At 39.6% G+C, this 27,085-nt stretch overlaps 1 protein-coding gene across 1 annotated transcript in view; it reads left to right on the top strand.

Annotated features, from left to right (window-relative positions):
* Positions 1-27,085, top strand: part of C6H3orf67 (chromosome 6 C3orf67 homolog) — a 229,254-nt gene that overhangs the window by 58,775 nt on the left and 143,394 nt on the right. Inside the window, exon 5 of the mRNA XM_013346793.2 lies at positions 17,791-17,905. Coding sequence (XP_013202247.1) covers positions 17,791-17,905 — 115 coding nt within the window. The remainder of the gene's footprint in view (positions 1-17,790; positions 17,906-27,085) is intronic.

Here is a 27,085-nt window from a genome sequence, read left to right as displayed (position 1 = left end):
CCTGCCTCTGCCTCCCGAGTGCTGGGATTAAAGGCGTGCGCCACCATCGCCCGGCTTTGAGTGTGGATTTTTAAAAGCTGTTTTTCTTCATTAAATTAGAATCCTTATAGTAAACCCACATTTCTTCTTGCTTACATAGTCAGGGTTGAGAGTGGGTTGGAAAACCGCACTGCGAAGAGCTTCTACAGATAGAGCTGCCCTGGTGGCCAGAGCATACTGGTCATAAACCCACCCAGGTACTGTCCTGCCCTACAGATGGCCTCCTAGACAATTTAATGTCACTTAGGTAGTTCTGGAAAAAAAATGTGTAAATACATTATCCGGATGAGTCGTTTTCATTGCCTGCAGCAACATGATGAGCCGAATGCCTTTGGTCAGAAGTTTCTCTCAGATATGGCTTACTCAGCCTTAGCACCTTGTTGGCTCAGAGGCTCTTCTGTCATCTTTGCGTGGGTACTACTGAGGGTCAAGGCCACGTCTCAGAGACTCTTCTGTCATCTGTGCTTGGGTACTACTGAGAGTCAAGGCCATGTCTCACCATCTCGACTGCACTCACTCTACTGAGGGTCAAGGCTGTGTCTCACCATCTCGACTACACTCACTCTACTTTGATTTCTGAACATCATTGCTTCCACTGCCGTCCGTCAGTGTTCATCCCAATTACTTCTGGGATTGCCTTCTCTCCAAGTCCTGAGGATTACTTGACTGCTGGCGGAAGCTAGTTCAGGAACAGGCATGTTCTAGACTCAGTGGTGAGAGACCTGTGGAGGAAACACATTCAGCTAGCCTAGGCCAAGTGTATTGTGTTACATGTCATGCTTTCACCCAAGGCCATGGCACACGAGTGTGCCGCAGAGCTACCACCCTTCCTCATGGATGCCCTTGGAAGACTGCCAGTGAATCCTGGGAGCCTTGAAGCCCTTTGTAGCAGAGCCCTCCAGACCACCACTCCCAGTCATTTGATGCTAGAACTTTGGATTCAACCTCCTTTCTATCCAGGATTATGAGTTTTAAAAAAGACAGAGTTTTCTTCAAATGGATTTTTTTTCTAATATTGATTTTCCATAAAAGAACAAAAGAAAAACCTGAGGACAAGATATTAAATCTCACCTTTGTGAAGGCATTCCTCTAGGGAGCAAATATAATATGACTCAGAATATCAGGCATCTCAAGCAGGCCTTTGGCAAGATAGTTGGCTTTTTCCACAAGTGTCTGAACTGCTACCACTTAAGAAGGGATCACTAGATTTTAGATGCCAAGCGGAAAGTGGAGTTGACACTCTTACGTAGAAGTTCCCAGCCTGGATTTCAGACTTCTCAGATTGAAAGCAGCCCTTTTCTGTACAAATCTGGGTTAGCAAAAGTAGCTGGATCCTTAGGAGCTTTGCATCTGTTTAAGAAAGTGCATAAGCACTCAGTTCTTAAAATTTTGGAAAATGAACAGAACTGATCAGTTCTCATTGCTACACTGAAATAGCAAAGGTTAGTTTAACTTACGAAAAGTTTATAGGCATGTTCTAGTCTACCTCCAAACCCATTCTTCTTGGGTGTCAAGAGCTACATCAAACAGAAGTTACTGTATGTGGTGTCATTTTACTCTTGGAAAACATTTGCCTCATTTAATTGATCTTATTAAATTCCAAGGATAACCTCTAACATGTTCACACCTGTGCTCCCAGAGAAGAAAGAGTACTAGGTAAACTCAGGTAGGTGAGTGTATCAAAGATAGGTCAGCAACTGGGCTGCTACTGTCTTCATCCAGAGGAACAATGATGCCATCCTGTCTCTTAGCTGTGACCAAGTGTCAAGTGTCTTTGTGACTGACATTTCCTCCTGTCAACTTTTTAGCCCTCCATTCTTCTTGCTCCTCCCTGTTATTTCCTCATCTACTTCCAGAATTGGGGTATTTCATTGGCATCCGCTTTTCAGCTAACACACAAAATTTATCTTAATTTTGTCCATGCTTAGGTATGGAGGCAAAGTTGACGGAATGGACTTAAGTTGAGTTACCCACTTCTTGTGATCATCTTTAAAATAGGCAATATACAAATGAAAATAGTGTATGCTTCTTATTAAAGGGCTGACCATAAAAGCAAGGAGCCCTAGCTGTTGGGTTTCCTCAACACTGACCCTGCTTCTTAGAAAAGTGCTCTGAGATCCAGAACCCTCTGATGCTCCTCTCTCAGAGCAGTGAGACACACACTTGGGAGTTTACATATAGTTGTGTGGAAATGTTATTGCCATTTGTATGTAGACCGTGCTTTGCAGGGTCAGCCTTCTCATCTAAAACAAGCCCCCATAGTCAAGTGTTCTATACTCCAGAGTACTTCCGGTCCCTTCGTTATTTTTCCTCAATTAAAATAAAATGTCAAAATGAGAATATTCTGGCACCAAGATCATCACAGACCCAAACAGGTGGTGTTATGTTATTGCCATAGAAACGGCAGCAAAAGAAATAAGCATAAGGCTTGCCTTCAGTTATTCAGTTTTAGATTGCCAGTGCCACAGTAGACATTTTCCTTTGAAGTAGGAAAGGAGTGGAACAGCTGTTAATGCAAACTTTATATAAAGGCTTGGGTATTCTCTTAGATAAAACCATACTACAAAGGAAAAAATAAAAAATAAAGATCAAACAAGTTTTCTTAAGTGCTGCCTCAGAATTATACAGATTATAATTTTTCTTTAGATGCATGGTCTCTGTACACAATGTCACAATTCTGACATTGGGAGATGGAGGCAGGAGGATCAGGAATGCAAGACCAGCCTTGGCCACATAGTGAATTCCAAGTCAGGCTGGGCTCTAGGAGACCCTGCCCCAAAGAGAGAATCAGGAAACACTAGCACTGTGATGAATGAATGGCAGAAGCACTCACACAGAGTAAAAGGTTGGGAAATTTTATTATAAGAATACATCAGGTGTGAACCAGGAGTGCCATGCAGCACCAGTTGGTCTAGGAACACCAGTGAGACTGGCATGCATACAGGTAAGGCTATGTTCACCTACCTTACACTCTGCTGCCATCTTCCATTTGTCCTGAGCCTGGGAGGTGAGTCTCCTGCCTCTCCTCATGCTTTATTAGTCAGACAGACTCTGACCTCAGGACAGTGAGAAGTGCCAAGAGGCCAGAGGGAAGAAAAGAGAGAGCCATGGGCTTTTTTCTTGCTCTGTTTCTTCTTTCTCTGTTTTAGAATTTCTATTCTGATCCTTCTAATAAGAACTTACTGTAGTTCAAGTATCTCCTCTGCCCCTCTACACTTGGGGAATGGTAAGGACTTGACAGTTACTATTTTGGGGAGGCCTCACTATACTTCTTCATTCTGGCCAATCCTTCCCATACATCTACAACACATTATTTCATGATAGTCTCTTCATCTGAACTTTGGGAAGTGAATTCTGTTCTCACCAGGTCCTTGGCTTTGGGAATGAGGCCTGTTGAGTGAGAGTAGGCAATTTATAGGCCTCTGTGAGCTAAAAATTTAGATTCTGTTCTGAAGACTGTGACGTCACTAAGTTATGCCATTCATCAAGTCCTCATTTAAGGTGACCATTCTATATGTCATTAAAGTTAATCATTTGAGGGAAGCAGGAATAAGAAAAAAAAAGGAAGACCAGCTGGGAAGCTCTGTAGGTTAGAAAACATGGCACCTAGCCTAAGAAAAATGAGTGGATCAACTTGAAACTAGTGGATTTTTCATAAGTGATAGGTTTCTTATTTGAGTCACTGAGAAGCAGTGACAGCAGGTAATTAGGCATTTTTTGTTTAGTGCAATTCATTATCTGTTGTAGGAGTTGCGGGCTGTGTTCCTGGCACCCGGCTGCCCACACGGCTAGCTTTACCAGAAATAATTACACGGAAACTGTATTCTTTTAAACACTGCCTGGCCCATTAGTTCCAGCCTCTTATTGGCTAGCTCTTACATATTGATCTAACCCATTTCTAATAATCTGTGTAGCCCACGAGGTGGCTTACCAAGGAAGATCTTAACCTGCGGCTGTGTCGGGTGGGAGAATCATGGCGACTCCTGACTCAGCTTCTTTCTCCCAGCATTCTGTTATGTTTACTCCGCCTACCTAAGGGTTGGCCTATCAAATGGGCCTAGGCAGTTTCTTTATTAATTAACCAATGAAAGCAACAGATTAGAAAGAAATCACTCCCGCATCATTTCCCCTTTTTCTGTTTAAACAAAAAAGAAAGGCTTTAACTTTAACATAGTAAAATTACATATAACAAAACAGTTATCAAGCAATAATTACAATTGCAATATTTACATCTACTTTATCTTTTATCATAACAAAGGAAAACAATAACTATCTATCTATTCTTCAACTCCATCGAAGACTCCAGAAGGATATAATATTACCTAAGCAAACAAGAAATCAAAAACTCTATAAATGACAGAGACATCTCGCTGTCTGGACAGTCACCCAAAGTTCCTCTGTACTGTTGGGGCATCCGTCTTCGGCCTATAGGCCCATAGTTTCCAGCAGACGTTTCCATGAAGCAGGAAAATTCCAAAGACAATTCAGTCACTTTCTGCTGTGACCTGCAGAATGTCTCGTAGACTCTTTCATGAATCAGGAACCCTGAAAGACTATCTCACCTTTAAGCAAGTTCAGCAGTCCTCTCTCTGCAGGTTCTCTGTGTCCAGCTTATGCAACAATCCAGGCAAGAGCAGTTTCTTGCCCAAATTACTATCAAACTCCATTAGGAGCCTCTTCAATGCCCATCTTCCTCTTGAAGTAGATTGGTGCTGTCAAGAGCAGACATGTCTCATTGTCATGAAAAGCGCTAAATTATTAAAATATTTTAAATGCCATATTCTGCAGTCTTTGAAAGATATGAAGAATGCCTATCTAACTGAAATATATCTCTATATATCTAGAAAATCTAACTAACATGACTACAAGCTTGACTATTATTGATGATTATCCATTAATAACCTATATTTCCTAATTATACATTACATTTTAAAGATGAACTACACAATCATAATACCTTACTCAAGATCAGAAATACATATACATATAACAAAATTGACCTTAAACTTGTATCATAAGTCAAGATTTATACCAATGCAAATTATTCATATCTATATCATATCCCCCTTTAAATGTAAAAGAACGTTTATAAACCATATTTGGGAACATGGGTGCATCTTTTTCTCTCCAAACTGCTTCCTGCTGAATGGGGGTGCTGTTAATTAGGTCTTTCATGGTATAACCTGTGTGCTAGGTTCCTCTCAGTTGGCAGTTGAGTGAAGTAATTTTTTGAGGGTGTTCACAGCAACCTTTCAGGAGGGCGTGGTCTATCATACCATATTGGGATGGAAGCAATCCACAGGGTGTCATCGTCTGTGAAAACAAAAGAAGAATCTCTTTTCCAAAGTATCATATCCTTAGATCCAAATTCTGAAGTTAAGGTATTTTCAAAATATCTATTTTGGATTAGTTCAGCAGCATTTATAAACGAATATCTTTTAGCAGCTGTTGCTCCTTCCTCAGCATTCAAACAATTCAAACAGAGCATAATAGCATACAGTATCAAAATTCTCTGTGTATTTTCCATCTTTGTGTGCTTTATTTTAACCTCTATTTTGTTTATTTTTACTTTTTTTTTTTTTGCTTTTTGAGACAGGTTCTCGGTATCTTTGACCTGGAATAACTCTGTAGACCAGGCTGTCCTTGAACTCTCAGAGATCTGCCTGTCTCTGCCTTCCAGACATTGGGATTAAAGGCGTATGCTACCACACCTAGAAGTCACAGAGGTCAATCTCCCTCTGCCTCCCAAGTGTTGGGATTAAAGGTGTGTACTACCACACCCAACAACTCTCTTTTTTTTTGTTTTTTACTTTCAGAATTTCAACTTTTAGCCTGCACATATTTTTAACACACTGTAAATCATTCAAAAGTTTTCTTTTTTCTTTGAAACTTTCTTTTACTGTATATGTCTCTTTTTTGACCACATGAGTCTTTAATTTACCAAGCAATATCAGTAGGACTAAAGCCTTGGCTTTGACGGTTGGATCCAGCCCATTCCTTAGCTTTCCAGCCTCATGGCTGAGGTACTGGCTGTAGCCATGTTTACTGCCACAACTCTATGGCATTTCAAGGTCCCTGCCAGCAAGTAAGTTGCAGCATTATGTCCACAGACAACACTCAAGTCCTCTCTCTGTAGTCGGTCCTCCTGCCTCAGACAGTCAGAGTTTGCCCTGGCAGGATGGCCCAGAAAGCCGACATTTTAAAACAGCACAACATTTTCCTGCTACGGCTGAAAACAAACAAGCATGCAGTCAGCTTTTCAATACCATTTAAGTGTTTCGTGGCAGGACCTCTTAATGAGCTGCAGGGTTTTGCAGCTAAAGCTGAGTCAGGAAGCCTCTCTTAGATGAGAGCGCTTGCTTGCCTCTAGTAAGCAGAGTAGACCCGAGAAATTGTTGCTACCAAGAAAACATACTTTACTCTTTCCCAAGCTTTCTCAGGCTTTCAGTGGATTCAGTTGCCGCACGTTAGGCACCATTCTGTTGAAGGAGCTGCGGGTTGCATTCTGCCACCCAGTTCCCGCCACCAGCTAGCTTTACCCGAAATAACAACACACAAATTGTATTCTTTTAAACACTGCCTGCCCCATTAGTTTCAGCCTCTTAACCCATTTCTAATAATCTATGTAGCACCACGAGGTGTGCTTACCAGGAAAGATTCAGCATGTCTGACCTGGTGGTTGGCTGTATCGCGTCTGGCTCTGAGAGGAGCTGCATGCTTTCTGAGCTCACTTCCTCTTCCTCCCAGCATTCTGTTCTGTTTACTCCACCTATCTAAATTCTGCCCTATCAGATGGGCCAAGGCAGTTTTTTTTTTATTAGCCAATGACCTTTCTCCATCAATTATCTGTAGAAATACCCAGGAAAATATGTCAAGAAGACAGTATGGAGTTTAAGAAATGAATTGTGTCTGGAGGTCTAAATCAATTTTTATCAACATGCAGATAATATTTAAAATAGGGCAGAGTGGATAAGGTTTCTATATTTTTTCTTTTTTAGTTTTGTTGTATTAAAGAGAACTTGGGAGCTCCTGGCAATTAAAGGCCTTTAGAAGATATTTGAATGCACACTTTTAAGGGTTTTGTTGTTGTTGTTTCTTTTTTGTTTTTGTTTTGAAATAAAGTCCTTCGACATAGACCTGGCTGTCCTAGAATTCACTGTGTAGACCAGGCAGACCTCAAATTCACAGAGATCCGCCTGCCTCTGCCTCCCTCTGAAATGATGGGATTAAAGGCCTACACCTCCATGTCCTGCTTGAATTTATGCTTAAATTTCACCCATAGTGTTGTAAAAGTATTTTGGAAATCAAGTTTAGACAGAAGAGAAAACAAGAAATTCTTCGGATATCAATTGTAAATACGCTGTTTTATTTATGTAAACCACAGAGTACACTTGCTATCTCACTGAACGTTTAGTTAAAGGAACAGTACTTTTTGCATAGTATAACTCATGTAAACATTGTAACTTTGTGTGGGGGAACTTGTGAATTGACTGAAGACTTAATTTATCTCCACAGTTCAAACTTAAGACCAATAGAATCCTGCTCAGCTAGTGAGTTTTTTTTTTATATTGTCTAACCTAATTGGGAAATGTTGTTTGTATTGATAAGTTTCCAGCTTTGTCCAAATTAAAAAGAAAGCTTTCTAATTTCACCTTTTATTTTCTAAAAATGTTGTAAAATAAAATAGCATAAAAATAACACTGATGTATCATTAATACAGCCTGTAATATCCAAAGCAGTCCATGGCCCTGCAGTAAGACAGGCTTTGAGTTTTTCTGTAGATCTCTACAAATGGTCATCTTCTGGCTCCAGGGACGTATAAATATTACCATCTGGCCTTCCAGTTTGTGCATTATTGCACTGAACTGTCACCCCTAGCATCCATTAGAATGATATTGACAAAATGTCCACTCCTATTGAACTAAGTACTCAATAAGCCTCTGTAAGTAAATTGTTGTGTTCCCAGCTCGAAGGCTAGTCTATTGATTCCCCACATGGCTTTGGCCCTGGTGGAGGAGCCTTCCTACAGTTGCCTCCTGGGATCCACAAAGTCTTTTTAAAGTCTCAGATAGTAAAGAATCTTTTCAAACATTGCCTGTTAATATCCTGTATATCTTTAGTGTATTTTATTCAAATGAATAGTTAAGCATTAATCATTGCTTTAGTTTTAAAGGCTTAAAGCATTCCAATTCTTATTATATTGTGTGAAAACTTATGCATGTCTTTAATAAGAAAAATTGCAATCGCTTTCCAGAAACCAGGTAGTAACATTTTTGTGAACAGCTCCAGAGATTACTTAATGCGTATATGTGACGTCCCGAGCACTTTCCGCTTTCTCTACAAATAGAGTCCTAGTGTTCATACTCTCTGGCACTTGGTTTGGTGATGACAACACTTTTTACCTCACCTGTCTTGGAAATTTTTAACATTACCACACAGTAACCTGTCTCATTCCTTTTAATAGCTGCCATATATTTCAGGAATATGGCATGGGTTAGCTCATTAGGTCTGTAAGGTAGACCACTGTGCTTTCCCTCTGTTTGAAGTAAGTGTCACAATGAACATTCCCGTTTGTGTCTCTTTATATACTTGTGAAATATCATCCTTTTAAAGAGAGTGAGATTATCATGTAAAAATAAAACAAGAGAATGTATAAGGAGTCAAAATCATCTTCACTTACAGTAAGTAAGAAAGTAGAAATGAAAAAAAAAATACCTGAACAGTAGATATTCGAGGTATTTAAGGACATTTGATAGGTTTCCCCTCATTGGATACTGTCATTTTTCCACTTTTGGGAAACAGAAAATTTTAGGTTTTCAAAACTCCTGATAATTGGAAATCTTAATAATCAGAGTTTATTCAGTACTTTATATAGACAATTGGGAAGAGAGCTGGTTTGTGATATGTTTTAAAATGTCCTTTATCACTAAATATGTTTTTATTATACATTTTGAAGACTGATCTTTTAAGGTAGTACTATTCATTTAAACAGAATAGTCAATTAAATGGAGCAGGCAATGTTCTGATCCTGCATATGGACAAAAGGGTAGAAAGCCGGAAGGTTACGTTCCAAAATAAAGGCAAAGTTCAGTGACAAAACATGTTGAGAAGGTGAGAGAGTATGTGGTGTAGATGTCTGTAATTTGAACTCTTTCATGTTAGAGATGGTTATTTTTTAAGTAATCAAATTACACTCAGCTCTAGCTTCTCTAAGGTAAATATTGTTTGAAAACAAAAGTTTTTGTAGAAAGAAGAAAAGCCAATAAATTAAAACTGACAAACAAATAAGAAATAATGTCCTAGACTTGTAACACCTTGCACATTTTTTGGTGTGTTTATGCACACTTGTAAAGCACAGTGAATGCCATGCTAGTGTCTGTGGTTTCTGGTGAGAAATCAGCTATTATCTTAATGAGTATCCTTTTTGCACAGTGAACCACTTCTTTCTTCTGTCTTTGGCTCTCCATAATGTGATTATGAGCCTTCTAGGTATTGTTTTTAATTCATTATACATAGAGTTTTCAAGCTTCTTGTATGTACAATTAACGTTTTCAATCCCGTGATAGGGTTTCTGCCTGTTACTTCTCCACATAGTGTTTCTTTCCTGTGTCTCCTGCCCCATCCTCACTGGTTGCATATCCCACTGATCTCTGAGGCCATGATTATTTTCTTCATGAGAGTGAAGTTAGATAAATCCTTCTGGTAGAAAGAACAAAAACTATAATCACCTCAATACAGACAGATGAATTGTGTGTGATGAAGCCCAACATATATTCATAATTAAGATTCCACAAATTAGGATAAGAAGAACTCTAGGAAAGACTTTATATCATATTTAATAGTGGAAAATCAAATGATTTTCCTTATGGCTGTCAACTTGGCATACTTGGGAAGGAATAACCTCAGTTGAAGAATTGCCTTTATCAGATTGCTCTGTAGGCATGTCTGTGGTGCATTTCTTCATTGCAGTGATGTAGGGGGGCCCAGCCCACTGTAGGCTAAACCTGGACTGTATAAGATAGGTAGCTGAACTCATCCCTCCATGGTTTGTGCTTCAAGCTCCTGCCTTAAATTCTTGTCTGAACGTCCCTTGATGGTGGAAACAAACAAACAGAAAAAGACAAGGCCCAAGGGCTACATTGTGTTCTAACAAAGCATACAAAGCAGAATTGTTTCTCTTTTCTATAAAGGAAAAAAATAAAGGAGTGTTCAGTGAGTTTAAACTTCAGTAGAAGGTATCCAGAGAAACCTAAGGATATAAAAGCCCTCATGGTAACTGCATGGAATTGAAATGACTGGATAAATATGAAATCATTTTGTACAGGCCTTTAAATTTCAATCCATAGCCATATTACTACAGCCTTAAACATGACTCCATGTATTTGAAGATTCCCTTCTGTATGCTGTGAATATCATTGGTTAATAAAGGAACTGCTTTGTGGCTGCACAGGGAATAGGTAGGTGTGGAAAACTAAACTGAATGCTGGCAGAAAGGAGGCAGAGTTAGAGAGAAGCCATTGGAGCTGCTGCCAGAGGTAGATGTGCTGAAACTTTGCTGGTGGGCCACGACCTCATGGAAATTCACAGATTAATAGAAATAGGTTAAATTAAGATGTAAGAGCTAGCAAATAAGAAGCTAGAGCTAATGGGCCAAGCAGTGATTTAAATAATATAGTTTCTGTGTGATTATTTCTGGGCTGGGCAGCCAGGAACCAACAAGCGGCCTTCCTTCCAACAATGCTATTTTGTAATCTCACTATACTTAGACCTAAAATGTGTATACAAAATTGGTAATTTTTAGATCATAATAAATAAGAAAAATCAAAGACATAAAAACCATTTGGGCTTCAAGAACAAATGACTCTGATAAATGAATTCAGTCTTCAAAAGCCTGACATCAGTTCTGCAAGTTCATTCTAACCTGAAATGAGCATCCCCCCGTGCCTGGACTTGATTGTACATAGAGAAGAACAGCGCAAAGATAACAGAGTAGATGAGTTGATCTGCCCTCTTGGAAGGCTGCTACCATTTACTCAAATTCTTACTGAGCTTTCCAGTGTGAAAAAGATTGTCAATCAAAGATGATGATATAAAAATGAACTGAAGATTGAATTGAAAAGCAATTCTCTTTTCAAGTGGTTTGTAAATCTAGATGTTAAGTTTGGAATGAATGTCGCTAATGACCATAGCCAGGAGAGCTGCGTAACTGCTGATCACTGGAATATTATTACACATTAGGTTGATTTTCCTGTCAACTCCCCATTTTTTTCTCAACATGGTCTCATTATATATTTTATCTTACTGCTAACCCTTAACTATGAGTGCTTGCTTGAGGTTATAGCAGTGTTTTAACTTATATATATTCTAATGCGTCTTTATGAACAAGAGGAGTAATGCCGCTGTTCCTTCTTTCTCTTTGTTGTGAGGTCACAGGAGGTTTTAAGTGGTGAAAATCAAGCCTGTATTACAAGTGAGGAGCTGCTTTACAAGCAGTCTTCTTAGAGCAACTAAATTGCCCCCAAAACAGCGCCTTTGCATAATGAAGCTTTGAAGTAGTCACACATAGGCATTTATATTCTTTCTCTCATGAATGACTAATTTTAATTTTTTTAAAGTAGCAACTCAGCTTGCTTTCGGAACCATTTAAGCTTAGCACATGATTTTGTTTTCCTCCAAAACCAACGGCTCTTGATTATGAGTTGGGGGAAGGTTTGCATATTGACTTTTGCAGACAGTGGATAGCTCTTGTCACATTTAGAGGTCTAGTTCATAACCGGGCACATGACCTTTTGAAGATTTTCTCCAGTGTCTTATCCACAGTGGCTAGATATACGTGATCTGCTTTGTGTGGCGTGAACCCGTTATAAACTTCATGAGGGTGACACTCGTGCTGGGTGCCTGTTGTGTGCTTCCTGTTGAGCCTCACAGCCCAGAGTATTGCCTTTCTTAATACTTGTATTGATGATTCGGAAAGATCTACTGTGGCAGAGAAACAACCCCTTCATGTTTTCATACAGTTCTATCTAGAGTGTTCTTTTCCTCAGATGTGTGTGTGTGATTCCTATCTGCTCTTCATCGCACTCTGTCTGATGTATGCCATCTTCTGAAAGAGGTCTGACCTAACTGACTGCTCAGAAATAATGGTTTCCACTCCTGCCGCTGTCTGTTGCCTTCTTTGTTCTCTCATAGCCTTTGTTAGGGATGACACACTATATCATTTCTTTTATTTCTTACTATTTCCCCATGCTTTATGAGGATAGAGACACCTTGTTGTTCAGTGATAGTCTCCTTATCTCCTCCGTGTTTGGCACTGCGGAAGTGCCCAGTAAATAATTGAACAAACACATAATTTTGGTAAGGTTTTAAAAGAGGAAGCTCATCAATAAATTAAATTAAATTAATTGAAACCCCTGAACTGTCTTTGTAAGAATCGTCATAACCAAATGCAACACTCGGGGACATAAAGGGGATGCACTAGTGGCGACCTATAGTGACACCTATACTGTTTTAGCAGAATAAAAGATGTCATGGCTTAAAATCCAAAGTGTTTACACTTTTCATTACAGAAGATAGATAGAGGACTTTGTAGATGTGAATAATCTACTTAAAGTTAATTATTAGAAAGCTTAAAACCCCCAGTCCACAGAGCTTACTAAATAATCCACAGATAGGCAACTCAGTGAAGGTTAGGCCTTGGGAAGCTTCCTCTGTGTCAGGCCGCACCAGTCATTTCTCACGTATTCTCTAATGCAGACCCAACAATAGTCTTAGAGATCCTGGCCACTCGCTGCATTTGACAAGTGAAGAAATTAATGCATGGAGATTAAATGATTTTCCACTGTTGTCCAAATAATACATGGTAAAGCTTAGAAAAAAACTAGAAAATCTTGCTTCAAAATGATTAAACAGAGCAAGTAGGCCATATTGTGTGTGTGTGCAAATGAGTGCATGTACGTAGAGGCCAGAGATTGGTGGTGGGTGTCTTCCTCCATCATTTTTACCTTATCTTTTGAGATAAGATCCCTCCAAACCCAGTGCTTACCAGTTGTCCTTAGTGGCTGGCCAGCAAGCTCCAGGGATCAGCTGATCTCTGCCCTCCCCCATGTGCTAGGATTATGAACACACAGCCATACATGCTGGGAATTTAAACTTATGCCCTCTTGTTTGGCCAGCAAGCACATTAGTGACTAAGCCACCTTCATATCCCCCAGTATGACATGTTTCTGCTGCAGTTAGTTAGTAGTAGATAGTTAAAAACTAACTAACTTGTACTTTTTGAAAACTGTAACCAACTTAAACCCATGTCAGTGACGGAGTCTTTCTCTCAAAATGAAAGGAACCTACCCTCTTATGCTTGAGCACAGGGAACTTGGTAAATTGCGGAGTCCCTCAGCATAGACATCTCTGTGGAAGTTAAAGTGAGTGCTTTCTCTAAACTCTATAATAATGCCAAATTCTATAACCTCTTTAAATGCAATTAAAACATGAGTGTCAAGTAGTAAAATTCAAACACATGAAACTGCATGCTACTCACTTTCAGAAGTACAAGATTTCCATCCTCTTATGGCCTATAAACTGGAGGCTAATCATCGATATAGATCAAAGGGGAAATGAAAAAATAGTAATAGAAGTAAAAATATACAATATAGTAAGTCAAAGAGAAATGTACTTCTTTTTAATCTGGAAATCTGGGATGTTATCTAAAAGGACATATCATTTCAAAACAAATTCTAATGGATGATTATAATTTTTGTTGGCAAAACAGAGAAGGAGAAGTACAAAACTATGTACTTCTCAGAGAAGTACAGTTACAAAACTATGAAAATAATAGCATGAATATATTTAATATGTAATAAGCATGCTACTTTTGTAATCATTGCAGTCCCTGCAATGTCTCTACCATGTCATATTATCTGGACACTCCTCTGTTAAGCAGCTGCAATAGTGGTGGACAGTTTGGTGCAAACTTGCTCAAGATGGATACAGTTGGATGCTAAGATCCCCAGAGGTATCCCTTCAACTTTGGAGCTTGGACATATGTGGCTGTGTTTTCCTTCTTCTGTTCCTTCAAGTAGTGTATTCTGTAGGTGTTATGATTGTTTCTTCAGAGATGTCAATGTTGGCATCTAGAGGCCCTGACAGTACAGTGTTAGCACCGAGCTTTCTTCCCTGGTTCTTACATTGGCTCTTACATTGAGCTTCCCTCCTTGGCTCTTACTCTCCTGATTCTGTAGTCCTGCTTAATAGAATCGCTTCTCAAGATACACATTCACACTTTCCTATCTCATATTCTGCTTTTGGAGATGTGATTCCAAAAGAGGGTGCACAGACAGCTGCATTTATGAGAATAGCCCCATAGATTATATTGTCCAAATCTCACAAGAGTGAGAGACCTCAGCTAATATTTACTTATAAGTTGAAATGTAGTGAGCTGCAGGCAGACCTGTTTTTCATCCTGCCCGGCTCCTGCATGGTTAGCTTTACATCTGAAATAACAACACACAAACTGTATTCATATAAACACTGCCTGGCTTATTATAATCCATTCTCTTCTTTGCTAATTCTCACATCTTGCTTAACCCATTTCTAATAATCTGTGTAGCACCACAAAGTGGTGGCTTACCAGGAAAGATTCAGCATGTCTAACCTGCATCCATCGCATCTGGCTCAGAGAGGAGAGGCATGGCGATTGCCTCACTTCCTCCCAGTGTTCTGTTCTGTTTACTCCGCCTACCTAATTTGCTGTCCTATCAAGAGCCAAGGCAGTTTCTTTATTAACCAATGAAATCAACTCAAAACAGAAGACCCTCCCACATCATTGAAAGGTATAAGTCTTGATACAAAGAACTCTAGTCACTGCTCCAACTTTCCAGTCCTTTCTAAATGTACTTTTCTTAGATTTAACAAATGAACTCTCCAAGCAGTACCCATGGATGCATCTCTTGCCAAAGAGAGATGTTTGGGCAGTTTGTATGTTTATACTTATGTATTTTAAAAGCTACCTCCGATAAACTCATAGGTTCTATTTGCTTATTATAAGTGGTTCTAGAAAGATCAGAATATACTCTACAGGAGCAAACTTCAACTAGGACAGGTAACTTTGGCCTTTCTTCTTTTCTAGAATTCTATATTCATAAGGCGAACAATTAGCTGCCTGCTGCCTTCTCCCTTCCCCATAAGCACTCACAATTTCAAAAACACAAATCCACGTGTCCTAGTTAGTTTCATGTGAACATGACACAAACTAGAGTTATTTGGGAAGAGGAAAACTCAGTTGAGAAAATACCCTCACCAAACTGGCCTGTGGGCAAGTCCCTGGGAGAATTTCTTAGTTAATGGCTGATGTGGGCAGGCCAGCCCATTGTGGGTGGGGCCACCTCTTACAGGCAGTACAGAGGTATATAAGAAAGTAGATTGAGCAAGCCAGAAGGAACCCTCTTCCAGTATCTGAGAACACTGTGCTCATATGCACACTCTCAACAGACAAAGACATTCATACATATAAATAAAAATAATGGCAATAAAAAATAGACAAGACACTGTAACTGTTTTTGATAACTATCCCTAGCCAAGGGTAGAATGCAGGCTCTTTAATAGCTCTCTGCTTTGAGCAATAAGCTTGTAAACTCCTCACCTTGGCATAATGGCCTTGTGTGATTGGCCCTTGCCTACGTCTTTTACCTCCTGCCCCTGTCTTCCTCTGAGATCCATACCATGTTATTGCTGTTGTCAGAAGTAGGCAAATTCTTGGCTTCTTATTAGAATCTTGCTTGTTTTCTGCATTACATTTTTGGTAACTTTCATTTCTTTTTTTCTCTTTATACTTTTTCACTAGCAAAGAAGTTCCAAGAGACTGGGACCTTTGCCCTTCTCACCTTTTCATCACTGATGTATTCCTAGTACATCACCTGACGTAGTATTTTCTGAATGTGTTAATAAATACATGAATATTCTTGTCATCCTGTATGGCAGTTCAGCCGTAATGAGTCAGACAACTTTGTTGGTTTTCCCTTCAAGCAAAGCAGACCTTGGAACTGGGTCACTGAAGAAGTTTTGGTTAACATGGCTCCTCTTTCTGCTCCTTCTCCTTTGTAGTCTTTGTTCTCTCCATCTCTTCCCCAGCTTACCAGAGACATGACGTCATAGTATCCCTGATGCTAATGTTTGGTCCACTCAGCATACTCAGTCCTCATACCCCTCTCTTCTTGCTGCTGACAGAATAGCTCTCACAGATAACTTGAGGGAGGACACTTAATTTGTGACTTCAGAAGGTCCTTCTACCATGGCAGGGACGATGTGGCAGAGCAGCAGCCCAGCTCACCTCAGGGTGGACTGTGGACTCAGGAAGTGGACTGCTGCATTTCCATTTTCCTCAGCCTGGCTCCAGCTCACATTCAGAGCTTTAATCTTAATTGATAACAGCTTGCAAACTTTTCTTGTTTTTAAGTTTAATGATCCTGTCATTTAGTGCAAGAGGAATAGATTATTTTTCTTTTTTTGGTCTAAACAGTATTCTGAAATCATCTCATAGTATTATTAATGCTAGCTATTTTCCTACATGATAGACTATTTTACAGCTAGCAGTGAGTGAGATTATAGGTAATTTGCAGGTAATAATGAGATTATAGCTATTTTATAGGTAATAATGAGATTAGAAAAGCAGGGAATAGGAAGCATAGAAGAACTATAGAATTGAATATGTTGTATTTATGTTTGTTTGTTTTGTTTTGTTTGAGACAGGGTCTCATTATGTATGCCCAAGTTAGATTCTCTATGTAGATGAGGTTAGCATCAAACTCACATACATAAAATCTGCTTCTGCCTCCTAGGTGCTGGGATTAAAGGTGTGTCCTACCATGTCTGGCAAAAAGAGCTAGTTTGATTTTTAAAAAAATAATTACACTATAAATATTGATAATTATCCAAGAGTGGGCATGTAATACATCCATAGAGAAGTTGCTAGCATAGGGGAAGCTATTTTTTTCAGATACAAAGGAAGGTTTTAAGAAAGCATCAGGCTGGCCGGCAGCACAGCAGCAGAGTCAGTGTGGATTTTCAGCCTGGGGTGCTTCCTTTGAGACAGAAAGGAAGGAGCACATAAAAATGAGCCCCTCTCCATTTGAAGCAAACCTAATCTTTGTGATCATGGCTGTGATCTAAATCTATTAAAGATGTTCAGACTTGGTGTCCTTGGTATCAGTGTGGGGTGACCTGAATAGTGAGCAATAAACTTGTGTATTGAAATTCAAGCTGGAAGAAATGTGCCTGGGAAGTGAAAGCGACAGTTAGTGCTTCATGTCTGTCTTCACGAAGACCAAGAGCCTATGTAAAATGACAGGTGCACTTTTCGGGAGAGAAACCCATAATGTTTTCCTATTTAGTAGGTGACAGTATGTCCCAAGGTAACACAAGCTTCAGGGGCTGAAACAAGCATGGTTATTAAAGGCTAGCGGTTTCTCAGTTCATACAAATTGAATTTTTTCATAGTCTGGAGGACTGTGGAAATCTAGTGTAAAATGATGAAATAAATTAGCATATTAAGTGAATTTATACATTCAGGCCTGTGAGCACTTTGAATTTAAGAAAGAAATTTTATTACTTCTTGAAAGAAAATGACAACTCTTCAATTCTGTGTTCGAACTCCGTGTTGGAAAGGGCTTATTTGATGAATTATATCATTTTAATGATTATCCAAAGAAATGTATTTTAAATTCATGGGAATCTTTCTTCTTTCCTGTCTTTTTCCCCCAGAATTACTGACTTAGGAAACATCAAAAGAAGATTATATTTATCAACAGTCCATAAGGAACTCTCCTCAACCCCTCTTCATGCAAAAATCCCACTCTTCATGATCAAGCGTAAAATTGTAAGTATCACATGAATGTTGCCTAAAATAGGATTAAATTTAACTCCCAAGATACTCATTTTGGGTCCTCTCTATGTATAGGCCTTTTGTTAGGCACTGAGATGCTATTAAAAGTGAATAAAATGCCTCCCTGACCCTTGACATTTGCTGTGCAAAAGAGTATTATTTAAACACAGTGTTACCAAACCTGTGAAGGAGACACACTAGAGAGAGATGCTACCAACTCTGTAAAAGGGAAGGAAATTATTTGTTGACCAGCTGCAGGCTTCATGCAGGGACAGCAGCAGGTGGGCTTAGAAAGCTTGTAAACAGGGAAACATAGGAGACCCAGCGCCTCCAGCAAAGGGACAGCTGGGCAAAAGCTTGGAGGCCGGAAGTGGTACTACTCTGAGGAGCACAGGCTAGCATCACTTTTGCCAGCTCCCAAACAGCTGAAGAAGCATGGTCGCACAACACAGCAGCCTGGCTCAGTGGAAGATGTGACCTGCTGGTGATGTCGGAAGGGTCTGCTTGGCTAACTGGTCCCTCTCAAGCTTCGTTCAGTCTGAGTTTTATTTTAATGGTACTCCTCTCAGTACCCTGTTTGTGTACCACCTGTTCTAGGATATGCTTATTTCTTTGCTTTAAATTGACCCACTTTTTTTACTTCAATTTATTCTTAAAGAAATCTTCATATACGTTGTATAAATGGAAAAGTTAGTGCAATCTTCCAAAATAAAATATGAAGAGGACTGGGGAGATGGCTTAGTGGATAAAGTGCTCACTACTTAAACATAAGGATTGGATTTTAAGTCCCCAAAACCCAGGCTAAAGCTAAGCAGGTATAGCAACCACTTGGAATCCTAATACTCAGAAGACAGAACAGAGGGTGGGGTCCCTGGGGCCAGCTGACTTGTTCAGCAAGTGACCCTGTGCTGATAAATAAAGTGAAGAGCAATCAAGAAAGAACTAATGTTCACTTCAGGCCTCCACACATGTGCGCGTGCTCCTGCATGGACACTGGGATGGAGAAAAGGACCCTCTTAAAGCTGTGATAGGCTGGGATGCAGCTGAGTGACAAGAGCGTGTTTTATGTCTCAGATTCTGAGTTTCACCCCTACCACCACAAAACACACACAAAGAAAGAAGAGCTTTTGGACTCAAAAAAGAAAACAGTTCTGTGGTTGAGGAAATTGTTTTGGTAGTGAGGTCTACAACCACTGGAATGGGTAGAAAATAAAAATAATGTGGCCATTTGCTGTAATTTGGGCTAGCATTTGTGAGGACTGGGTGGTAGCCATAGAAGAACGGATGTGAAGCAACCTGAGTTTCCTGTGTCTAAGTGAGTTAAGACACGTGTACATAGTAGATACAGTACATCCATACGTGGTATCCTCTGCAGGAGTAAAAACAAAACCAGGGTGGAGACGCTTGCAGTTTTTTTTTTTTTGTGTGTGTGTGTGTGTGTGTGTGTGTGTATAATTTAAACATGTAGTACAAATACTTTGTACAGCTTAAAGACAGATCATTCTTGGACCTGTGTACATATGAGCAAAACTAAAGAAACTCAATAGGATGTGTGTGTATCTTATATATGTGATATATATATACATACATATATACGTATATTAATGAACTAATATATTATTTGTGGTATATTATAGAAATAAATTTATATATTTATAAAAATATATTTATATGTAGACATAATATGTATGGTATATATGGGAATTAAGTAATTTGGGAGGGAGATACAGTAGTTGAGAAATGGAGGGGTTAGTAATGTAGATGGAGTGCTCATGTGTAAAATTTTCAAACATTAGTAAAATTGGTTATATTGCTGGTCTGGAAATTCTTGTGTTCTGTATCTATAAAATGCAGACAATATGAAGCATGTAGAGTATATATACCACAAGGATGTTGGGATTTACATGTTGTAACAATAAAGCTTTTAGAAAGAGTGTCTGGCAGTACAGAGAGCCCTGGGTAAAGACCATACCTGCAGTTTGTACTTTTAAAGCTCATGGGGTTGGTCCTCTGGAAGGTGCTCATCATTGTCATTGAATTTCCCAGCACCCATAACTTCAAACCTCTGCCCTTCACTCACTTACTTGCCTGTCTTCTCCATCAGACTGTTAGCATGCCCTGTTGAGCTTTTAGCTCTCTAGTTCCTGTCAGTATCTGGTACACAGTAAGTACTCAAATACTTTCCAGACAAACTGGCAAGTCTTTATGTACCTTCTGATAAAATAGTGAGGGTTTTGAGAACAAATTATATAAGCTTTGTATTGTTCTTGGTGATTTCACAAGTGTCTCAGAGTATTCAAACAGATGCTAAGAACTCTCTCTCATGCCCCTCATTTTCCTCCAGATTCAACAATGATGAAGGAGAAGGCTGATGCACTCTCTTCCTGATGAGTGTCTGTTGAGTAGTGTTTTAAGGGCAGTTTCTATCCCAAGCAGTAGAGACGCTAAGCATAACCCACTCATCAGGGACACTATGCCCTTGGTCAATGTGATACCTGCCCTACTTATCTGGTTTTTGTTTTGACCAGGTCGTTCACATTTTTTCTAGCCATTATCATTTGTATCTATCTTGACTCTAAGCCTCAGCAGAGCTTGCTAAAAGCACTTCAGCTAACATTTAAAAACTTGAAGATCTCATACAAAATTCCTGACTTCTGACCTCAGTTTCCTAATCTGCGCCTACTACATCTTATGACCTTGAAGCCTCTTACTTAATAAGGTGCACACTGTGCCCTAAAACCCTTCTACTTTGCTTAGCTATCTGCCTGAGACTTCTAGGAGGCCTGGTTCAGAATAGAATTGCTGAATTGTTCACTGTTCCTGTTCTGTAGCTAAGTACTTTAGGTACCAACAGGCAGTAAAATAAAATTCTTATAGCCAAACAGATATGAATATTTATATATAGGCCACTTTCTGTTTCAATTATCTTTAAATGTTAACCTTCCAAATTTATTTTCCATGGTATTCTTAATTATGAAGATTCACTTTAACCTTTCAGTTACTGAAATTCCTATGTTTAACTTGAGTTTTCAATGTCAAGAACAATTTAAAAAATGATAAACTATCACATTAAACACTGGAAGTACCCACTTAGTCAGGACTCACTGAAATCCATTTCATTTCTTCTTTACTACAACTTTTAATAGTTGGTGGTGGTCTATGATGCATATCAATGTTTTGCTACCAAAATGTGCTAAAATGTATAGTAAATTTAATCCCGTTTGAATAGCAAGTTAATTATGTGCTGCTGTTCCGAATGAGTCTTTCACTAGAGATAGAGCAGAACAATGTGATAAAGCAATCTCCTCCACTCAGATACCTAGTGTTTCACATTTAAATGGATAAAATCATTCTTTAGGACTTGTACATTATTTAACTAAACTCTAGTGGCATCTTTTATAGAATTTAATACAAGCTAGAGGTCTAGTTTATTGCACCTAATATTACTCAAGAACCATCTTCCCCATTTTCCTCAAACATCATGCTTCCCTTTGAGCCAGTGATTTGGGGTATATACCCAAAGGCTGTTCAATCATACCACAAGGATATATGCTTAGCTATGTTCATGGCAGCATTATTTGTCATAGCCAGAACCTGGAAACAACCTAAATGTTCCTCAACTGAAGAATGGATAAGGAAAATGTGGTACATTTACACAATGGAACACTACACAGCAGAGAAAAATAATGACATCTTGAATTTTGCAGCAAAATGAATGGAGCTAGAAAACATCATACTGAGTGAGGTAACCCATACCCAGAAAGACAATATAATATGTACTCATTCATAAGTGACTTTTAGACATAAAGCAAAGAAAAATCAGCCTATAATTTGCAATCCCAGAGAACCTAGACAACAAAGAGGACCCTAAGAGATACATACATGGATCTAATCTACATGGGAAGTAGAAAAAGACAAAAATCTCCTGAGTAAAGTGGGAGCATGGGGATTATGGGAGAGGGTAGAAGGGGAATGGAAAGGAAGGGAGGGTAGCAAAGAAAAATATATAGCTCAATAAAAAGAATAACAAATTTTTAAAAATCCAGAGTTCACTTCCTGTTGCCTTTGAATCGAGATTTGGAATTTTCAGCTCCTTCTTCAGAACTGTCTGCCTGTAGGCCATTGTGTCCAACCATGATGACAATGGACTAATCCTCTGAAATTTTAAGCCAGCCAATTAAATGCTTTCCTTCATAAGAGTTGCCATGGTCATGGTTTCTCTTCACGGCAACAGAAACCCTAACTAAGAATAAAAATTGGTACCAGTGACTGGGACATTACTGTGATAGGCCTGACCATGCTTTTGGTTGAAGGAATAAGGACCTTGGGACTGTGGGTTAGAAAAGCAGTTGAATGCTTTAAGTTCTGCTTAATGAGCCATACTAGTAGGAGCATGGAAGACAGTGGTGCTGAGAGTAATTTGATGAACTGTGGGACCTTGCTCAGGAGATTACAGAGGAGTATGTGGACTGGAGATAGTTCTTGTGATATTTTGGTGAAAAAAGTGGCTGCTTTTCTTCTTTGTCCAAAGAGTCTGCCTGAGGCTAAAGTAAAAACTTTTAAATTAAAAATGTACAAATTGAGAAGAAAAAAGCACCAGGAAGTAAATAAAGCTAAATCCTATGTTCATGGAGATAAACAGATTAAGAAATGGAATAAAGGGAGTGGTGACCTCAGGACAAGATCCCACCCAGCTAAGTTTCCAATTTCTGAAAAGGAATTAAAGAGAAGTTTAGAGGCTGGTGGAGGTAGTACCAGCCTTTAATCCCAGCACTGGGAAGGCAGAGACAGGTAAGTCTCTGAGTTTGAGGCCAACCTGGTGAATAGAGCAATTTCCAGAACAGCCATGCTTAGGCAGTGAAGGCAACCATCAGAAACAGAAAACTGGTAAAGACGTATAGAAAGGCAAGCCTTATCTATAGAGCATGTTTTAAGACAGCCTGGTTTAGGCAGTGAAGGTAGCCATCATAAGCAGAAAGTCAGTGAAGATGTAATTGAACAAGGGAGCCATGTTCCAGGCCCAGCAATCAGCAGAACTTGGCAACTTTGGCCACGTTGTTCTGGCTTTAGAGTCAAAAAGTAACTAAGGAAAATAGCTGAGTACTTACCTTGAATGCAGGAAACCCTGGGCTCAGTGCCCATAACTGCATGAAGCTGGGCATGCTAATGCACACCAAGAATCCAGGCTGCCAGGAGGTAGAGGAAGATCAGAAGTTCAGATTCCTAGGTACCTACATAGTAAGTTTGAGGTCAGCCCTACCTGTATAAGACCTTGTCTCAAAGAGAGAGAATGGAGGAGAAAAGAAAAATAGGAGTATAATCAGAGGTTTCTCTCCCACCTGCCAGTTCCCTAATAACTACTCAGAGGCTTAATATTACTTATAAATGCTTGACCAATGGCTCAAGCTTTTTATTAGCTAACTCTTACATTTAAATTAACTAGTATTTTTTAAATCTGTGCTTTGCTATGTGGTTTGTGACTTGTTACCTTATTTTTTTACATGTCTTCCTTTCTTGGCAGCTGGCTTGTATCTCCCAGACTCCACCCTTCTTCTCCTCTATCTCTTTTTGGATTTCCTGCCTGGCTCTATCCTATCTTACCATATACCATAGTGCCTTTGTTCATAAACCAATGAGAGCAACACATAGTCACAGCATACAAAAAGACCATCCCATACCATGTGAGAACCAACATTGGATATATCATTGAGCAAATCTGCAATCCAACCAATGTAATCTTCAGGCCATATACTGTATACATGCTAGAAAAATACTCTGTTCTCAGAACTCAGACTGGCACAGCAAAAGACCATTTTCAAAAGACCTATGCTATAGATGACTAGGAGCTTATGGAAGCAAAGTTCTTTCTCTGCACAGCTTGTGAACCCAGAGAAAGTTGCATGTGACTGTGACCTGATGTCTGTGCCAGAGAATAGCTAGAAATAGAAGGGAGGTGAGGAATAAGAATAGAGGGGAACAGAGACCATGCAGTGGTCCACATTGGAAATCTACTCTTAGACTTATGTTGAAATAAACCACACGAAAATTGGTCCTGTCCCTCTGCTCATGCAAGGGACAAGCCCCATTGCATGTGTACCCACATTAGGGGCTACACAGTGACGCACTTGCATGTAATCTCACACAAGGATCTGGACAGGGACAGGTTCTGAACCTCTGTGTTCATACAGGTAATAAAAAAAATGCTCAAACTAAAAGTAGCCTCTCCCAGAATTCAGATTCTTCCACACATTTTTGAAAGAAGTACAGCCAGAGCTCCTCAAACTGTTCCATTAAATAGAAAGGAAAACTTACTACCAAACTAGTTTTCTACAAAACTAGTATTACCCATACCAAACGCAGATAAGGATACAACAGCAAATATAATTATAAGCTCAGATAAACTCAGAACTTCTCAATAAAACACGTGCAGGTGGAATTCCAACTACTCATCAATAAGATCATTCACTGTGACTGGGCTTCCTTCCAGAGAAGCAAGAATGGTACAAGGCCTGTGTCTGAGTAAGGGTCGCTGCTGCAATAAAACACCATGACCAAAAGCAGCTTGGGGGAAAAAGGGTTTATTTCATCTTACAACTTGTAGTCTATCATTCAGAGAAGTCAATGCAGAAACTCAGGGCAGGAAACTGGAGGCAGGAACTGATGCTGAAGCCATGAAGGAGTACTGTTTACTGACTCTCCCCAAGGGTTGCTCAGCCCGCTTTCTTATAGAACCCAAGCCCTCACACATCAATCACCAGTCAGGAAAATGCACCGCAGGCCCGTCTGATGGGGCAGTTTTCTCCTTTGAAGTTCCCTCTCCAACAGTGACTTTAGCTTGTGTCAGCTTGATATAAAACTAGCCGTCACAACATACCAATCAGTAGATGCAGAAAAGACCTTTGACAGAATGATTCGTCTCTACAGCATGAAAGTCTTAAATAAACTAGGAAGAACATACATAAATATAATAAAGACTATATATGACAAACCCATAGCCAACATTCTTATAAGTGAAAGAAAAACTTTGAAGTTCCACTAAAATTAGAAATGGAACAAGATTGTCCTCTTCCTCTGCTCTTGCTCCGTATTGTACTTGAAAGATTAGAGTGATAAGGGAAACGAAAAAAAGAAATACAAAACAAAATTCAAATTATCTTTTTGCTTATAATATAATCCTATTTGTGAGAAACCACAAGGAGTCCACCAGAAAACTTAAAACTCATAAACACATTCAGCAAAGTAACAAAATATAAAATAGGCATACAAATACTATTAGTTTCCTGTATACTAAACATAACAAGAAACAAATCAAGAAAAGAGTCCTATTCACAATCATTTTTTAAACATACCTAGAAGTCAGGGTACATTGCTCACTGGTCGAGGTCACAGTCTGCCATAAGCCTAGAAGTTTTTTCTATAAGCTTAGCAGTATGAAACTCCCTTCCTCTCCAGCATGGCTTCCTGCTCTCGACCTGCCCTTTTCTGGAGAATGTCCCTGGGCCAGAAGAACTGACCTTATCCAAAAGCTGTCTCTGACCAGATGTCTGTCTCTAAAACCAGATGCCTGATTTATCTGTAGCTCAACCCCTGAGAAGGATCACTGCTAGAAGACTGTCTTGTTGCACATACTGGAGACTTTTGATAGGAGCACGCCTCTTAATGCAAATTAGGTGATGCCCCTGCCACTGTCCCCAGCCTTTAGAGTCCCCTTTCTTCCTGGAATAAAGTGGTGTTGTAATATTTAACCATCTCCCCAGAGAGCTGTCTCCTATAGCTCGCAAACTGTGGCATCCTGCTCACTCGTTCCATCCCCCCAATGGAACAAACAGCACCTGGAAATAAACCTCACCTAGGAGGTGAAAGCTTCCTCTACAATGAAAATTCTAAACCACTGAAGAAATCAAAGAAGATGCTAGAATATGGAAAAACCTCCCATTATTCTGGATCAACTGAATTAATACACTGAAAATGTTGTAGCACTAAAAGCATTCTATTTGATTCAGTAGACTCCTTGTCTATTCCAATGATATCATCACATAAAATAAAACTCGTAAGAATCACATGGAAGCAAAAAAAGTTTCAGGATATCCAAAGCAAGCCTGAGTAAGAAAAGCAATGCTGGCCATGTTACAATGCCCGACATCAGGTCACACTTCAGAGCCATAGTAACAGAAGCAGCATGGAATCAGGGGCCCAAATTAAACACTCTAAGCTACAGACATCTGATTTTCAAGAGAAATGTGAAAAACATGCATTGGAGAATAGTGGTTTCTTTAACAAATGGTGGCCAAAAAAAAACCCCGAATATCTACATGTAAAAGAGTAAAACCAGGCCTATATTGTTCATTCTCTATAAAAATTGGTTCAGAATGCATCAAAGAACTTAATGTAAGACTGCAATCCATGAACCTTGCTATAGGAAGATACTTCAATACATAGGCTTGAACACGGACTTTCTGAAAAGAACCCAGGGAGCCAAGGTCATAAAGACTGGCAGATGGGCTTGGGTGAAATTAAAAGGGTCTGCAGCACAGGTGAAATATTTGTATGGGAAGTCCTCAGAGTAGAAGAAAATCTTTCCTATCATCTTGTTACCGTGTGGCTCGGCATTTGGAGGGCACCCACTGTTGTGTCTAGGTTCCTAAGTCCAGGTCTAAGAGTTGTACCAGAAACACAGTGTAATTGAAATATAAAGTTTCTTTTTTTTTAATTTATTTATTTATTGAGGGTTTCTGCCTCCTCCCCGCCACCGCCTCCCATTTCCCTCCCCCGATCAAGTCCCTCTCCCTCATCAGCCATCAGGGTTCCTTGACCTGTGGGAAGTCCAAGGACCGCCCACCTCCATCCAGGTTTAGTAAGTTGAGCATCCAAACTGCCCAGGCCCCCCCAAAGCCAGCACGTGCAGTAGGATCAAAAACCCATTGCCATTGAAATATCAAGTTTCTTAAGAGAGATAATAAGCCAGGTGGTGGTGGTGCGTGTCTTTAATCCCAGGCAGAGACTAGTGAATCTCTGTGAGTTCAAGGCCAGCCTGGTCTACAGTATGAGTTCCACGATAGCCAGGACTGTTACACAGAGAAATCCTCTCTCAAAACAAAAAAACGAAGGAAGGGACCGAGGGAGAGGGAGGAAGAGGGAGGAAGAGGGAGAGAGGAAGAGGGAGATAGGGAGGGA

Source organism: Microtus ochrogaster, chromosome 6 (genome assembly GCF_000317375.1).
Source record: "Microtus ochrogaster isolate Prairie Vole_2 chromosome 6, MicOch1.0, whole genome shotgun sequence".
NCBI lineage: Eukaryota > Metazoa > Chordata > Mammalia > Rodentia > Cricetidae > Microtus > Microtus ochrogaster.
Note: the sequence above shows the minus strand (reverse complement) of the source record. Positions and strands in the feature narration are given on the sequence as shown.